Source organism: Caretta caretta, chromosome 12 (assembly GCF_965140235.1).
Source record: "Caretta caretta isolate rCarCar2 chromosome 12, rCarCar1.hap1, whole genome shotgun sequence".
NCBI lineage: Eukaryota > Metazoa > Chordata > Testudines > Cheloniidae > Caretta > Caretta caretta.
The window spans coordinates 19,057,924-19,075,829 of NC_134217.1; the positions used below are offsets into that span (position 1 = coordinate 19,057,924).

The following is a 17,906-nucleotide window of genomic DNA, read 5'->3' on the forward strand; positions in this document are numbered from 1 at the left end:
AGCAGAGCAGTACCATGAGAGTTGTAGAACAGGAAGAAGAATTGAGACCTTTCAAAGTTTTGGCCCAAGCGAGGAGGCATGGGGGCGTCATTTCAGCTCCCCTCCTCAGGTGCCAAAATGTTGTGGGCCGGCCCTGAAGAAATGAGACTTGGTCACCTTTGAATATTTTTTCTTCATTAGCTGGGAGGAGCAATTATATTTGGAGTGCAAACCATCTCAACCATACCTTGTTAAATATTGTGTTCATTCTCATAAAACCAGTATCTAATAGGGTTTATTCGTTCATTTAATGCTATATATTTGCTTCCTTTTTAGGTAATGAATTACTTATCTTTCTGGCAGACCAAAAGGAGCCCTATTTTAAACCCAAAGTCAAGTTGTCAATGTAAGTATTGATACATAATATCTTGATGATGATGTGATGGAAGCATTCATTTTGGTTAAGACTGACTGAATTGGAAGCAAGATTCGGTGGGAGCATGATTAAGATTCTTTCTGCGTTGTTTTTTTGTCTATTTAAGTGTATGATTCAGTTTGTTTGCTAGAATTCAAGCTTAAACTTGAAAGATGAGTTTGCTTAATGATGTCAGGAAAGGCCATTTGGTATTTTCTGTACTTGCCTAAATTTTATGCATCCTCTGAGAGAAGTTGGGGAAATAAGAACTTCGTAATCTATAGGGTTTATGTTTAGTTAGATACATTCCCCTCTCAGCTTCACTTATTTAATAGAGAATATGGGCCTTATTTCCAGTTCCTATGCAAATGCCCATCTACTGTGTGCACAGAAAACTGAATATCCTTATTTACATCTTTCATATGTGCATGTATGTGCATAACTGTATATGACTTTGAACAAACTGAGTACTCATGCACAGAATAGGCACACATTTGCACATGCCAACACATGAGTACAGGTGCACTGACATTCAAGCTTCTCATTTAGAAACAAAGCCCAGATACTCAAGGAACAATGTGTGTGTGGACCAAAAGAACGACAGCAGAAAACAAAAGATAGTATGTGAGAAGGAATAAGACACAACAAAGGAGAAAAGATGGGGCTTTCTGAAGCCCCAATCTACAGCTTCGGTCCCAACTGCTTAGACATCATGTTTTATGATCTAGCTACTGGGATCAAACTAGAAGGTTTCCTTGTGTCTATACTAGAGCTTTTAGGGACCCGCAGTGATAAGTTGCTATACTGTGGGACTAGTAAAGTTTTGCAAGTACTGGGGAGTGTGAGAAGAGTGTCTGCCAAGACTTAGGGCTAAAACTTTCATTCTACAAAATTTCATGTAATATACCCATTGCAAAAAGAAAAGAAATTATTAGTCTATGGATGTTCAATATTTTAGGGGACAACAGATTTTAATCTCACATCCATTTGCACATTTAAATGTTTAATTTTATAATTGTAGAAATCAGGATGTCATAACCAGTGTGGTTCCTGGAGATTATGATGGTGATTCACAAATGGATGTCCTCCTGACAACACAACCACAAAATCATGTCACCGATGAACTATCAGTTATTATTTTTTGGGGACGCAATCAAACATTAGGTAAGTTGGTGCTATTGTTAACTTAATTATTTTTTTTATTATTTATAACTTACTAGACAATATAACCATTATTTGTTTATAACAGAAATACTGATTAAACATCTATAGCAGATCTGCAGTTTCACATCTGCATAAAATTTTGTAGTAGAACTACAGTGGGTAGGAGGGTAAAAAAATCAGTCTCTTTATTGTGGAGTAGCAATAGCCAACTCACAGTTCAAGTTGGAGCTATTTTCTTAATATAAACCTTATTTTCTCTACCCCCCCCCATCCCTTCTTGCTGCCTCTACCTCCTCCCAACTCCCCCACATCGTCAAGAATAATTATTTTTATCCTAGGCTAAAGTTTATCTCGGGAAGATGTGTAAGAAATAGGATACAGTGTTATGAAAATTTATCTCTCCTTCATTTGTCAACATTATGCTAACATTTTTGGGCTCATGACATTTAATAAAATGGTTTGGTTTAGAAATTCCAAGTTATTCAATTTTTGTTGACCTTGTTGAGAAGCAGCTTTTACGGGGAAGGTTTGGGGAGGGATGGGAAGGCTAAAGAGTCTTTAAGTGCCTTAAAAGCAATATTTAAACAATCAATATTAAAATATTTGTGAAGTATAAATCGAGCTACTACTGACTTCAAGTAGTGTTGCTGCCGGGCTGAGTTACAAGTGGGGGGAATGGATTGTGAAGTAGCGGACTGTGGAAATGGGTTGGAGCATGTCCAGGAAAGGACATGAGATGACCAGAGGATTTGGGAGGAATATGAAGGGTTGACATGGAGTGAGGTACAAACAGGAAGATGCAGGCCTCCTTGCCAGTTGGCTGAGAGGGGATTTAGGGGACCTTGAAAGCTGGGAGAATGAGAGGCATAGAATGGTGTTAATGGAGAGGTTATATACCTACAAGAGATAGGTGTAGAAGATGGAAGGGCAGGGTACTAGTGCACGCCCAGGAAGTGGGGGACAGAAGATGGGTCCAAATGAAAGTGCAGGGTGAAAGGAAACAATATAACTGACTGCTTTGAGCAGGGATGGACAGAGATATGCCAGGGACAGTTGGATGTAGCATTTGAGAGGTCTGTGGGGGGAGCAGTGCTGGACACCCAGCCAGTTTATACTTCCACATAGTCTCCTCGTTAATAATTACTCCTTCCAATTTACATTGTGCTACAGTCTTAAACAACACACTGAATAAAGAAAAGAAGTACTTGTGGCACCTTAGAGACTAACAAATTTATTTGAGCATAAGCTTTCGTGAGCTACAGCTCACTTCATCGGATGCGTTCAGTGGAAAATACAGTGGGGAGATTTATATACACAGAGAACATGAAACAATGGGTGTTATCATACACACTGGAAGGAGAGTGATCACTTAAGATGAGCTAATACAAGCAGGAGAGCGGGGCGGGGGAGGAAGAAAACCTTTTGAAGTCACCTACTACAGGACAGGCCCAACAAAGAAAATAACAGAACGCCACTAGCCATCACCTTCAGCCCCCAACTAAAACCTCTCAAACGCATCATCTAGGATCTACAACCTATCCTGAAGGACGACCCATCACTCTCACAGATCTTGGAAGACAGGCCAGTCCTTGCTTACAGACAGGCCCCCCAACCTGAAGCAAATACTCACCAGCAACCACAGAACAGAACCACTAATCCAGGAACCTATCCTTGCAACAAAGCCCGTTGCCAACTGTGTCCACATATCTATTCAGGGGACACCATCATAGGGCCTAATCACATCAGCCACACTATCAGAGGCTCGTTCACCTGCACATCCACCAATGTGATATATGCCATCATGTGCCAGCAATGCCCCTCTGCCATGTACATTGGGCAAACTGGACAGTCTCTATGTAAAAGAATAAATGGACACAAATCAGACATCAAGAATTATAACATTCATAAACCAGTCGGAGAACACTTCAATCTCTCTGGTTACTCGATTACAGACCTAAAAGTCGCAATATTACAACAAAAGGACTTCAAAAACAGACTCCAAGGAGAGACTGCCGAATTGGAATTAATTTGCAAACTGGATACAATTAACTTAGGCTTGAATAGAGACTGGGAGTGGATGGGTCATTACACAAAGTAAAACTATTTCTCCATGTTTATTCCCCTTCTCCCCCCCTCCCCCCCCCCCCCCCCCCCGTGTTCCTCAGACGTTCTTGTCAACTGCTGGAAATGGCCCACCTTGATAATCACTACAAAAGGTTTTCTCTCCCCCCACACCCCCCCCCGCTGGTATTAGCTCATCTTAAGTAATCACTCTCCTTACAGTGTGTATGATCACACCCATTGTTTCATGTTCTCTGTGTATATGTCTCCCCACTGTATTTTCCACTGAATGCATCCGATGAAGTAAGCTGTAGCTCACGAAAGCTTATGCTCAAATAAATTTGTTAGTCTCTGAGGTGCCACAAGTACTCCTTTTCTTTTTGCGAATACAGACTAACACGGCTGCTACTCTGAAACACTGAATAAAGAATACTTTTCAGGTACAGTTTGTGCATATGTTATATCTGGACAAGTTTTTGTCCCAACGGGTTCAGATTATCCTTATTAACCATATTTTCACATGCTTCAATCTACGTTTTAGTATTATTTTATAAGATTACTAACCTAGGTAGAAATGGACTTTTGTAGTAAGGGTTATTTTTGTAATTTTGTTGAGCCCCCACATTGCTATAGATGATAAGTTCCAGAGTTGGGTCTCTGAATTGCCTTTCTTCTTTGTGCTGGCAATTAAAATTTACATGGAGTTCAAAGCCGTCAGTTATATTGTTTGTGCTGAAGGCTGGCTGCGCTTTTGATGATCTGTACACTAGCCCAACAAACAAAATCACTAAATAGCTTTAGAAGACCTAAAGTTAATAAAGAATATAGTATAATAAGGGCTGGGTGTCTTAATGTCATAAAATGTGTGCAATTTAATCAAGTGAATGCTTTCTCTGTTTTCAGATTATAATCGTAAGACTGTGTTAAATAAAACTTTTCATGATGAGCCTCTAATTATGGAGTAAGTATGTATGGCATCTTACCTTGAACAAAACTTGCAGAAATAAATTAGAACATGAATGTGAAATATTAAAAAATATTTAACATTTAAGTGTTTAGTTTATTTAACAATGTCAAATTAAAACACCTAATATCTTAAGTCTGAAATGTGCCCGATATTAAAAACACAACATGAAATCATCCAGGCTGTAGGTTGTCGCATTTCCTCGAGGTGAAGTCTCATGACTTGCTGCCTCTAGACCAGGCATTTAGGCTTCAATTTACTGTGATCACCTCAATAGATTGGTCTTTAATTCTACATCTGCAGTCCTCGTCTCTCAGGGACAGTGACAGGGTTAACAAAGTGACTGGCCAGTGTTCATAAAACCAAGTATTTATTCAGAACAAAAGCATTACAGAGAAAACAATAAACAGCTTACATGCATGCTTACCAGATAATACTTGGCCGCTACATAGGACCGTGGTAGGTTTCGTAGTACTCCAGGTCCTCTCATGAGGTCTGTATCTCTTGTCACAGTCTCATGTCAGTGCTTGGATGCAGTGAGAGTAATCTCTCCATGTAGCCAGATAGTCACTTTATACTGTTTGTTTGCCCAGGTGACATCAATCAGATCAGTTCATGCAGTTTTCTCCAGGGTGGAGGTTTCTCTAGACTTGTTACAGGTCTACTGATTCGCATTAATTATCCCTGTCCCTGCCAAGTGATCTTAGTTCCTGCAGGAAACTCGTGTACCTCCCCCAGTGGAGCTAGAATCATCCCTAGACCAAACAGATACATATTACATGTATAAAGTAGATACTATAGTCTTTGGATATTCCATGCATCTGTCATACTACTTATGTCATCTTTGCAACCTCAAATAAACAGCCCTTCTGCACAGTCACAGTGATTGGTGAACTCAAATTTCATGTTTGCTGAGGCTGTTTACTTCAGAGTATGTTGTAGGAAAGGTTAAAAGTCCTCATTGACCTAGGAGAAGCAGGGAGGTTACCACAACTGATAAGGACTGTGGGGAGATTAAGGTAGGACAGTGGAGGAGACAGGTGCAGAGATCTGCTAAAAGGATGGTGGCTGGTAGGTAATCATTCTAATAGGTCTGGTTAGGGTAGGGATTGTGGGCATGTTGATTTAAACTTTCCCTTTACATTTTAGTAGTTTACGCTTAACACAGTACTGCACTGTATTTGCTTCTCTCCAACCCCCACCCCTTCCCCCGTTGCTTCCTGATTGCATAGTTCTGGTTCTAACTGAGGTGTGTGGTTGACCAGTCAGTGTGTAACTCTGTTCATAACTCTGATGTTCTACTGTAGTGCAGACTAGAACTGAATCTTCAGAGAAGAATGCACAGAATCAAGTTTTTCAATTCTTAGAGTCCCAAATACAAAGGGATGATTTAGAATAGTCAGACTGAACATTTTTAATAAAGGATAAGATGACACAGCTTGTTTTTCACATTTTCAGCTTCAATGGTGATTTAATTCCTGATGTCTTTGGTGTCACAAACGAGTCAGATAGGCCTCAGATACTGATAGGCAGGTAAGCTAAAATGTTTACTTATTTATTAGCATGTAACATGAATGTTTATATCAGTTGTTGGCACACCCAATTCTACTGTAAGTGTAAGTGCATGAAATTTCCATGTTGAGCGGGTGGTGTATAGACATGGAGCTCTTGTGTTGGCCCTCTTCCTCTTGATATCTTAAGGAGCAATGTTCTGTGTACTCTGTGGCACACAGGATCTAATTTCTGTGCACTTCTGTGTAATAAACTAGAAATTCTGTGGCGGTTTCAAGAACCTAAAACTTGAGTAACGGTGGCTGGTATGAGAAAGTACATGGTGGTTTCTTGCAACTACACCTCTACCCCGATATAATGCTGTCCTCGGGAGCCAAAAAATCTTACTGTGTTATAGATGAAACCAAGTTATATCGAACTTGCTTTGATTCACTGGAGCGTGCAGCCCCTCCCCCCTGGAGTGCTGCTTTACCACATTATATCCAAATTTGTGTTCTATTGGTCACATTGTATCGGGGTAGAGGTGTATTATGGTGTACAGTGGTAATGAATTCAATTTCATTTATTTTTATTATGGTAGAACATAGATGCCAGAGTCTTTTTGATTGGTGCTGTGCAAATATGTAACAAAAACCTGTCATCTGTGTACACACTGAAGTCTATAACTTATATTTGGCCTAATACACTCCAAGATTCCATTCATGTAAATGCAAAAGTATGTCAGAAGATACCAGTGTGCTGTTCATTAGTGATTAGGGAACAGACATGAAAAATGTGTGCAATATTTTTCATGTGCTCAGATTGAGGCATAAAGTATGTATAGTTTTGACATACACAGAGGTACACTTGGCTGGTTCAGGGATTAATAGTAAAATATTGCCTAAAGATGAAATTAGTTCCTGATATTGTGTTGCCTAAAGCCTTTGGAACAAATTTTAACTGAGTGAATGCTGTTGGGGTTTTTGTTTACACCAATTACTGTTGGACTAAGTCTATAATTGTCTTGTTTTCTTTTCCTCCCTTCCACTTACTTGTTGGTTCCTTGTGGGAGTAGTCTCCTGTATAAGAATAGGCTGGGGCTCTCTGCACCTTCCGCCTACACTACAGCAAAGAGATCAAATGCACAATATGAAAATATTAAGTTTTTTCCATTTTTTATTTATTTTTAATTGCTTTTAAATATCCAGTACTAATTCCCCTGCAGTAATACCTTGTTGAATTTTAGCTTTTGAAATAGCTGTATTTAAGCAAGAGGCAATTTACAAGAGAACATTTACTTCCAAATTTGTGGGGGTTTTGTTTTGTTTTAAAAGCTTTATCTGACTCCTTTTTAAATACTGTTATGTGGGTGTGGTGATGTTGGGAGAATGTATGCATCAGAATTAAGTTAACTGTTCCATATTTATTCAGTTATGGTTTATATCTTCCTTTTCCTAATCTTATATATTTGCAGGGAAGACCACTTGACTTAATTACCCCAAGACTGTTCTTGAACCTTTTATATTTTTTTTTAGGGTTTTCTTATAGCACCTATCATTATAGTATCTAATGTTCACCAAGTCAAATATGTCTGCATGGAGAAACTATTATGTGTAAGAGGGTATATGTCTAGGGTCTTGAATGGTAAGTATTTGGGGTGACTAGTCTCTTCTCCCCTTCTCCATGTTACCCTGGCTTCACTCTATATTTAGTGTGTTAGTTCTATAAGAGCTATTGCAAGTATGTCTCAACCTGGGAATCACACCCCAAATACTTCAAGAAAACCAATAGTAAAGAACTGCATTATTTTTCTTTGGGAATTCAGATTAAAAACCCCAAGCTTCAAATGCAGACCTATCCTAAAAGAGCAGAGATCTATCAAGGAAGAGAGATGCATTTTTTCTCAGGATTAGAGCAGCAATGAGAAAATAAAAGTCCTTTCCTGTATTTCTCTAACTGCAAACTTATAGTTGGGTGTCTGGTGGTTAGAATTTCAAGAACAGTGGAACAGAATATGAATCTCTTTAACAAAAAGCTGGTTTCAGTATAAGACTTGCTAGTGAATACTGGAATAAAAATTTAAACTTTATCTGGGATTTCTGGTTATACCCTGAGCAAAGGACTTTCTTGGTGATTAGAAGATGTTGTAGACATGGCTAATATAGCAAAAGCAGGATAAAAGCACATGCATCCCCATCAGACAGTAGAGACAGTTTAAAAAAATAAAATGCCTATAGGGAAAATGAGAATGAGAGGTTAGCTAAGAAAACTAATAGTAAAGAACTGTTTTTTCTTTTTCTTTGGGAATTTAGATCAAAAACCTGTTTGACACAGTATGCTCTCAGTTACTTTAAACATGATCCTGGTTCTGCAGCTTAACAAGTTGGAGGAGCAGCTCAAAGACTGTTCACCCTTCCAAAGTGCTAGTTTATGAATCCTACCTGGCGAAGAAAAGGATCACTTCAGCTAGTAATACCTACTATGACTGGGACTTACCTGGGACATAAATTCGAGTCATTCTGGGTTACTAGCATAATCCTTCCATGAACAACTGTTAAGCAGTGTATATAGAGCCTACACTTCATGTTCTTTATGAAATTATATGTGGAAAGTATTCTGGTTTCTAGATAGAGGAACTTCATTGAAGACAGAAAGTCTGAAGTCTGTATAGAATAGGGATCTCTATAATAGGCAACTAGGCCCAAACTCAGAATTTACACTTTTGCCTTTTACAAGAGTATGGTACAAATTGGGAAGATAGCAGAACTGGATTTTAAGGAGAGAATTGAAGGAGGAAAGAGAAGCTACATGGCCTATGTGATCAGGGAATTTATTCTGAGGTTAGGGGGCAGCATGCATGGGGACCAAGGTGATTATTGGAGGTGAACGTGAAGGAACTGTGAAGATAAAAAGCAGCTGCTTGTAGGTCATGACCAGGAAAACTTGGAGATGATCAAAGATGTAGGTAGAGGCAAAATTATATAGAGCTTAGAAGGTAGGGCAAAGTTTTTGAATTGGAAGCAGAAAGAGAGAAGTTAACGAAAGGAGGGGTTAGAGTTGGCTGAACAATGTGACTTTCGGTTTGACTGGAGAGGTACTCGGGAGAGATGCAGCACAGAGAAGGCTTGAGTAATGTAACTTGTTTCATATTTACATCAGATTCGTTTTGCACATCACATTACTCATTCATACTCAGATCAGACTCATTTTGTACTTATTTTCAGTTTTTAAAATCCATAATTACTTAGTTTATAACTTGCAACAAGGTATAAAACCAACAACTTTTGGGTAATGAACTTCACAAATTTAAAAATAATTAACGATAAATGCATTAAAATTCTCTAGCCGGTCCTACACTTAACTTCAGTGAGTTGAGCTCATCTAAGTTTTATGCACATAAAAGTTTCATGCTTCAGTACTTTGACTGGTTGGCGATCTAAGCTAATGTTCTTTTTGCGTGGTCCATACCTGCTCCTTGTAACTTGCAAAACTCTTAACATCCAGAGTTCCTGGATAACCCAAATTAGCTCTGGTTCTCACTTCTACTTCTCTTCTGCAGGATTCCTGAGCTCTGCAGAAGGTGGGGGAGTATCAAAAGTTGTGCAGCAGAAAAGCAGCAGAGACAGCCCACTGTTGTGGGGGGCTCAGGATTTCCTCAGGAGAGGGTTATATGCTGCTTTTCTTCTGTGGACCTTAGTCCATCATGGTTTTCTTTGTGAACTCTTTTGAGCTCAGCACATGAAGTTTTCTATGTGAATTGCTAGCAGCCTGGTACATGGGAAAAATACCCAACCCATTGTATATATTCTTTTTTTCTTTTATTTTGAAGTTTTGTGGACTTTCTTAATTTACAGAGAATATTACAGTAACAAAACAGTCCCACGTGTTTAAAACTGTGGAAATGACCTGACCAGCTAAAGTAATTTATATAAACATTCTAGTACATTTAAATATGAAATATTTAGTTTGTACCCAACAATTTAATTTAAAGTTTTAATTTTCTAAAGAGAATTTACCTGACTGTGCAATTGATATTGCATGATTATGTATAAAGTTTATTTAGTTTGGGTGTAACTCAGTAAAATGGAAAATTTAACACGTTGCCTTCACAAAGGTTGAGGGGAATACCTGTTGAACAACAAGGCTTAACCTATTTGGAAAATCAAGCTGTATTCTCTGCCTATTATATTGCTACCCTGTACAGATACAGATAACATACATCACCTACTATACATTACCAGTGGAAGAAAAGAAATAACTGCTAAACAAGAGTCTAGAATCAGAACATCGATAGCAATGTGGTTCATGAAAGTAGAAATGAACACATCTCACTTTCACAGCTATATTAAGTCTGAAAACAATTCAAAATCCTTTTAAAAAGAAAAATGGCCGACACACCCAAGCAGAAAAATTCAAACTTGATTCCCTCTACAAATAGTAATGTGAGTACTTAACTTTAGGCACCTATGTACTAATATGTGCATCTTTAGGTCTGATCTTCTGATGTACTGAGTTCTTTCAATTCCTGTCAATTTCATTAGGCATTTAGGACACAGGCTCCTAGATCAGTTGTGCATTACATCATTTCACTGGAACAGCCCCCTCTTTCTGTTCACACCTCTGTTTTTTAGTAATGTCTGCTTAAATTAAATCACAAGTAATGAATAGCAGTTTTGAGTCTCAGAACGCACTGTTTTTTCAGCTTTTAACTGGAGCTTTGTAGTATTATCTAACATCTGATTATTTAGTAGTTTGTATTAATATGAAAATGTACAATGATATTTGCTGCATAGTAAATCCAGATGTAGTTAGTCTCTGACAGCTGTTTGGGGTTTTTTTGTGTATATAATCAACACTGATGCTCATCACTTTAAAAGAAATGGTTTGTTGTGAAGTGTTTTGAATTTCCCTGGGGCATTTTTTAGCTGTTGTGTCAAGAGAAGCCCAATAGAACTAGAGAAGTCAATCAGATTATACCTGTTTCCATAGAAACCGTACATCAGCATTTCTAACTTTCCATCTTCCTGGACCTTAAGCAATGTATAATTAAATAATTTTTTTATTCTTGATATTAGTCTGATACGTTGTTGTCCAAGATAGATAGTGAGAGGTTTTAGCAAATATGTAACCCATTTACTCAAAATGTAATCATTGCTAGTAGCATCATTTTAATATCATTCTCAATAAGAGCATTTCCTTTTACTACAGGGTTATTTGAAGATTTCTAGATCTTTTTCGATAAACAAAGAATTACAGTATAGGACTGGAAACAATATTGTGATTATTTTTAAATCCTGCAAATGTATAATTGGAAGTCCTTATGCCCTTCTAAAAGAGAGTTTTTTGACCATTAATCTCAGCTTGAATTTTATCAAGTTGACTTTTATTTAAATCTGAGATTTATGGAACAAAGCCTGCAAATTCCCCCAAGGGTGTTCATGACAGTAAGTGTAACCTTGCAGTGATTATATTGGAAGATTTTATCAGCTTTCTAGGAGAACAGCACAGTTAATATTCTGTGAAGAAATATTTATAACAGCACGTTGGTACAAAGAAATAGATTAATAGTTCAAAAGAAGGTTGAATGTTATAGGTCAGAATATAATCTGTTTGATAATGTTTGGAAAATATAGCTTTATTTTATTTCCTTACAAAACCAATGTTTAGTTTTTAATGGAAAAAGTTTAGGCTTGTCATGGAGATTTCAACAGTTCTCCATTTTCTTAATTGTTTTATAGTTCTCTAGAAGTAAATGTTCCGGAATATAATTTCAGTAGATCTGTTTTTAATTGCACAGGATGGTTTTTTCTGTGTTTGTTTCAAAGTTTCATAGTTAAATCTTAAATCTATGGAAGATACACTTTGGATACTGATATTTGCTGATCTTAACCCTTACAACTACAGACAATGAGAACTATTTTGGGTGTTGGGGAAAACCTAATTAGAGCTATGTTTGAAATAACTGAATCACTACTAACACCCATCATGTAGTGTCTGATTAACATTGAGTTGGATTTTTACCAAATGTAATAGTTAAGACTTCTGCATATGAAAAATAACGTCTTATTCAAACACTGTCCTTTGAAAGGCTTGCCATGCTGGAACCTGAAAGCTTGGAAATATTTGTGGATATTTGTTTGATTGAAAAACATGAACCAGGATGGTGATGTGAGCATTTTAATAAGAGCTTGGAAATAAGCCCGTCTAATTAAACAAACTGCAGCATGAAAGAGCAGAAATGTAGCGAAGAGCAGCTATTCACGGTGAATTAAGGCAGCTATTTTCTATGATCACCTACAGTACAATCTTCAGATAGTTCCATATTAAATACAATTCATATAATCACAGACGTGTTTTTTCTAGTTCTGTTAAATTATGTCTTTGTAGTTTCCACTTGAAAGAAGTATGATCCATGGGTAGAAAAGTTTAGTTTTCAGAAGATGGACATGAACAACATGTTTTAATCAAAAACTTCTGTAGACAGGGCTTGGTTTTTCTCCCTTTTTATTACACTAATGTGAGCTCAAAGGAGAGCAGGTCACCTTTGCTCTGAATTGTAACTTACCACCAGAATAGCTTTACAAATATTAAGTCTTTATAGATTGAAGAAGATAGGTGGAGCTGGGAAATGATTTGGAAACCCACTTGAGTGGAACAGTGGTTCTGTGTCTCTCATTCAAAGGTAGACTCTTTTAGATAACAAAAAATGAGTCATGCCTGTGGAAAGTAGCAATAAAGAAAGCAACAAAGGAAGAGCTTTAAAAGCTAAAACTGCCAGTGTTCTGTATTCACTTTAAATATGGTCCTTATATTATCTGAGTTAGGCGTATGCTGCTTCTTGCAACTCAGTTCTCATTGCTAGATTGTGTCCAGACTTATTTAGAAGTGTAGTATTTATTCATTGAAGAGGAAAAAAGGACAAGACATATGAGGTATAATATGCACTATATTGCACATATGCACATATGCACTATAAGGTGGGTAGAAAGCTGGCTAGATTGTCGGGCTCAACGGGTAGTGATCAATGGCTCCATGTCTAGTTGGCAGCTGGTATCAAGTGGAGTGCCCCAAGGGTCGGTCCTGGGGCCGGTTTTGTTCAATATCTTCATAAATGATCTGGAGGATGGTGGATTGCACTCTCAGCAAATTTGCGGATGATACTAAACTGGGAGGAGTGGTAGATACGCTGGAGGGGAGGGATAGGATACAGAAGGACCTAGACAAATTGGAGGATTGGGCCAAAAGAAATCTGATGAGGTTCAATAAGGATAAGTGCAGGGTCCTGCACTTAGGATGGAAGAATCCAATGCGCCGCTACAGACTAGGGACCGAATGGCTAGGCAGCAGTTCTGCGGAAAAGGACCTAGGGGTGACAGTGGACGAGAAGCTGGATATGAGCAGTGTGCCCTTGTTGCCAAGAAGGCCAATGGCATTTTGGGATGTATAAGTAGGGGCATAGCGAGCAGATCGAGGGACGTGATCATTCCCCTCTATTCGACATTGGTGAGGCCTCATCTGGAGTACTGTGTCCAGTTTTGGGCCCCACACTTCAAGAAGGATGTGGATAAATTGGAGAGAGTCCAGCGAAGGGCAACAAAAATGATTAGGGGTCTGGAACACATGAGTTATGAGGAGAGGCTGAGGGAACTGGGATTGTTTAGTCTGCAGAAGAGAAGAATGAGGGGGGATTTGATAGCTGCTTTCAACTACCTGAGAGGTAGTTCCAGAGAGGATGGTTCTAGACTATTCTCAGTGGTGGAAGAGGACAGGACAAGGAGTAATGGTCTCAAGTTGCAGTGGGGGAGGTTTAGGTTGGATATTAGGAAAAACTTTTTCACTAAGAGGGTGGTGAAACACTGGAATGCGTTACCTAGGGAGGTGGTAGAATCTCCTTCCTTAGAGGTTTTTAAGGTCAGGCTTGACAAAGCCCTGGCTGGGATGATTTAACTGGGAATTGGTCCTGCTTCGAGCAGGGGGTTGGACTAGATGACCTTCAGGGGTCCCTTCCAACCCTGATATTCTATGATTCTATGAGGAATGTGGCCTAACTAGGCTGCAACTTCACTAACTTAAGTTGCAGCCTAGGGAAATTATCAGGCAATGACTCCGCTGCGTACCTTCTTCCTGTAATCTGCACCATCCGAGGGCTTGTCTGCACTCAGCAATTTACAGTGCTGCAGCTTTCTTGCTGAGGAATGTGAAAAAAACACCTGCCCTGAGCGCAGCAAGTTTCAGCGCTGTAAAGTGCCAGTGTAAACAGTGCACCTGCGCTCTGCTGTGACTACACAAACCATGTTAAAGTGCTGCCGCGGCAACACTGTAGCATTGCCAGTGTAGACGAGCCCTTAGTCAGGGCTGCTACCATTCTTGCGGTCTCCAGACCTTTAACTTGGTTTCAGCAACACTGTTGTGATTCCACTACCCTCCCCTCAGACAAGGGTTGAGGATATGTTGTGGGTGGGAATGGCTGGCTCCTTGCTGTACCAGCCATGAGGAGCCCCATCTCTTTTTTTACCACCATCTTTAGTAAATGTCCTCCCCTAATTCTTATTTCAGTTCCAGTTCATCAGTGAACTGAATCTCACATGCACTGGACATCTGTTGAGCTGCAAAAACATGACCACCTTACTACCTAAACTGCCCGCTGGGTCTGTGGCCTGCTGACAGGAAGGTGAAAAAAATCCACATCTCCCAGGCCAATCTGGTAGTCAGGAGAAAAAGTTTTTCTCAGCTCCAAAAATGTGGCCAGCAGGGTCCAGAAATATGCTCCTACCCTAATTTGAAGGGAAGGACCAGGAAGGCTGTTACTGCCAGACACAGGATTACACTTGGGCAGTGGAAAGGGTTTATAAGCCCTCCCTTTGGATAAACCAGTAGACCGTCTACAACACTCTTCTTTCCAGCCAAGAAGTCCCACTACCTGCTTCTCCCAAGTTTATGAGGAGTCTGTGCACGCATTAGGGGGGTGAGGTATAAACAGGGAAGGCAAGTCTTAAAAGATCCCATGGGAATTCCTTCCCCTGCTGCCCATGACAAAGCCTTCACTTCTGGGCTGGGTGCAGCTGTTTAATTTCCTGCAATTCTTGCACTCTCTTAAATACCACCCCTCCCCAAATCCTCTTTGTGGATGCATATTAGCACTCAACCATAACCTGTAGCACTTTGTAGCACTGCATGCAATCAGCACTCAACCATAACCTGTAGCACTGCATGCAATCAGCACTCAACCATAACCTGTAGCACTGCATGCAATCAGCACTCAACCATAACCTGTAGCACTGCATGCAATCAGCACTCAACCATAACCTGTAGCACTGCATGCAATCAGCACTCAACCATAACCTGTAGTCCCATCTCCAAAATAGGAATTGTAAGAAGATTGAAATTTCTGCACTGGATTTTGGAGTTGGAGGCCTCAAGAAGCCTTAGAACTACTCTGTACCTTTCCACACCTTAACAAGACAAGTCTCCCTGTGAAATTCAGTTGTGCTGCCCCAAGCCAGAGCTCCTTTTTTGTCTTGCTGACTGTCATAATGAAGCCCTGCTGCTTTTATTGCACCAAACAATGGTTTAAAAAGATAGAAGATAATGCTAACAGCAATGAAAAATCACTTGGAGATGCACTGGTGATTTGAAAATAATGGTGCAGTTCATAGGCGCTGATTCCATGGGTGCTCCGGGGCTGGAACACCCATGGGGGAGAAAATGGTGGGTGCTGAGCACCCACAGGCAGCCCCTCTATCAGCACCTCCCCCTCCTCCCCCCACCACCTCCTGCCCGCCTGCGTCCTGCCCATCGCGATTAGCTGTTCCGTGGCGTTTGGAAGCTGTGGGGAAGAGGAACGAGGATGCGTCACACTCAGGCAGAATGGGGCAGGAAGAGGCTGGGTTGGGGTGGAGCAGGGGTGGGAAGAGGTGGTGTGGGGCTTTGGGGGCAAGGGGTGGCGTGGCGGTGGGGCCTGGGGCAGAGCCGGGGGTTGAGAATCCCCTGGCACAATGGAAAGTTGGCGTCTGTGGTGCAGTTTACAGGCCCAGTGCGGCATCACACAACGTTATCTTATATAAGTAACAATGACCATTCCCTGGATGTGAATGCTATAGAAAACTATTAAATGACTTTATAAAGACAAACACACTTTTCTTAAAATACAGTAATTAAAGTTGTTTAACACATTCTCAGTCGTCAAAATCTAAATTGTGTATAAAATATAGAATACACTTCAAATTCAGTATTTGACTAAGTGAAATGCGTGTAGCTTTTTGAATTCTCTAATGATTAATTTTACCCAACGCCTGTTAGCTAGAAGTTGATAAAGATTTGGGGGCTGGAAAATACCAGTAAAATGCCCCAGTTGTGAAAAGAGGAGGGTACTGGTGAGGCTGCCAGGTGATGTTCCAGCGTCTATGTGTAGAGTAGTCAATAGAAGTCAGATGGGCTCTTTGCCCAAATTTAGTCTTATGCTCAGAAACGCAACAAAGCTGTCTCAGGGTAGCAGGCTATGATGCTGAGGGTTGTCTTAAACCTTTTTGGTCACATTCCCAAAAGTATAGCAGCATGAGACAGAAGAGAGTGCTTTTATCGAGTGCACCAACATCTATGTTGATTCCATGCAGCAAGCTCATTGAGATGGGGAAACTCCATTTGCAGCACACGTTTCCCTCCTCTGCACCAAGGAGAAAAGTAGGAACCACGTCATAAGGCAATGCCTGGCTTGGTACTGTGTTCGTTTCTGTGGTTTCTGTGGAAGATACCTCTGGTATCTGGGGTAGGCTACAGTAGATTCCTATTCCCTGGTTTCATGTTTCTCTGTATTGGTGCTTGAGCATTAGTTTCCCCTGACGCTGAATGCTGTGGGATTCTGTATTGAGTGCCCCTTTAGCTGATATGGGCAAAACAACATAAAACTGTAAAATCAACCTGAAGAGGTAACTATTCAAATATGCAGCTAATCTGAACCAACGAAATGGGACAAGGGCTAATCCAGTTGCCCTTGAGGAAGTCATCCCATGATGGATGAAAGGAATCAGTGCTAAATTCATACTAAGAGTAAGGAATAATAAACAAAGTGGTGGCCACAAAACAGGCAACATCAAGCCTGCCAAATACCTGAGATTTGTATTGCGTCCTGAAAGTAGCCAATAAAGACCTCCAAATGGCTATTCTAGGAAGAGCTGGATTTAGGGACAGGTGACTGCCTGGGGTGCCGGGTTTGAGGTTTTTGTTTTTGTTGTACAGATCCTAGCGTGCAAATAATTTTACAACAGATAAACCTTACCAAAGAAAGCCCACTTCTGACTGAACCTAGGGATTACAAGCAGACCCCCTTCTGACTAATAGTAACTGCATTACAGTCTGTTTGTAACTTGTAAAATTTCAAAATTGTTTTGGTTCTTCCCCTTTGAACTATTGTATCAAGTGAAGGAGATACTTTTTCATTGTCTGAGAAATATTCTGATACTGTACCTTGTTCTGACTTGATATGGTGCTATGGTGATTTATGGTTCATACTTTGGGTAACTTATAACTAACTGCACAGCTTGAATTTCAGACTGGACTGTTGTGACAGATTATTTTATGCTTTCCCAGATCTGTATTCCCATTAATTTTAGTTTGTGCACTTTGTTGCAGCCTGAGTATTTCTTTACCTATTTTCCTAACACATTACTTAGGTAACTAGAGTGGTTTCTGCACATTCATTTTTCTATAACTTAAAATACTGTGTTTCAGCAACTTAACAAATGGCCCTTTCTTCCAGGCAGATATGTTGGGCCAAAGTCATCCCTGTGTATTTTTTTTTTTTTAATGTAGGATCTCAATAAATCCTTCTCTTTA

At 39.8% G+C, this 17,906-nt stretch overlaps 1 protein-coding gene across 3 annotated transcripts in view; it reads left to right on the top strand.

Annotated features, from left to right (window-relative positions):
* ITFG1 (integrin alpha FG-GAP repeat containing 1) overlaps window positions 1-17,906 on the top strand; it is a 219,357-nt gene that overhangs the window by 8,131 nt on the left and 193,320 nt on the right. For all 3 annotated transcript variants that reach the window (XM_048816944.2, XM_048816941.2, XM_075118373.1), the window contains exons 2-5: window positions 316-385; window positions 1,416-1,558; window positions 4,523-4,580; window positions 6,042-6,116. In XM_048816944.2, coding sequence (XP_048672901.1) covers window positions 1,471-1,558; window positions 4,523-4,580; window positions 6,042-6,116 — 221 coding nt within the window. In that variant the 5' untranslated portion in view covers window positions 316-385; window positions 1,416-1,470. The remainder of the gene's footprint in view (window positions 1-315; window positions 386-1,415; window positions 1,559-4,522; window positions 4,581-6,041; window positions 6,117-17,906) is intronic.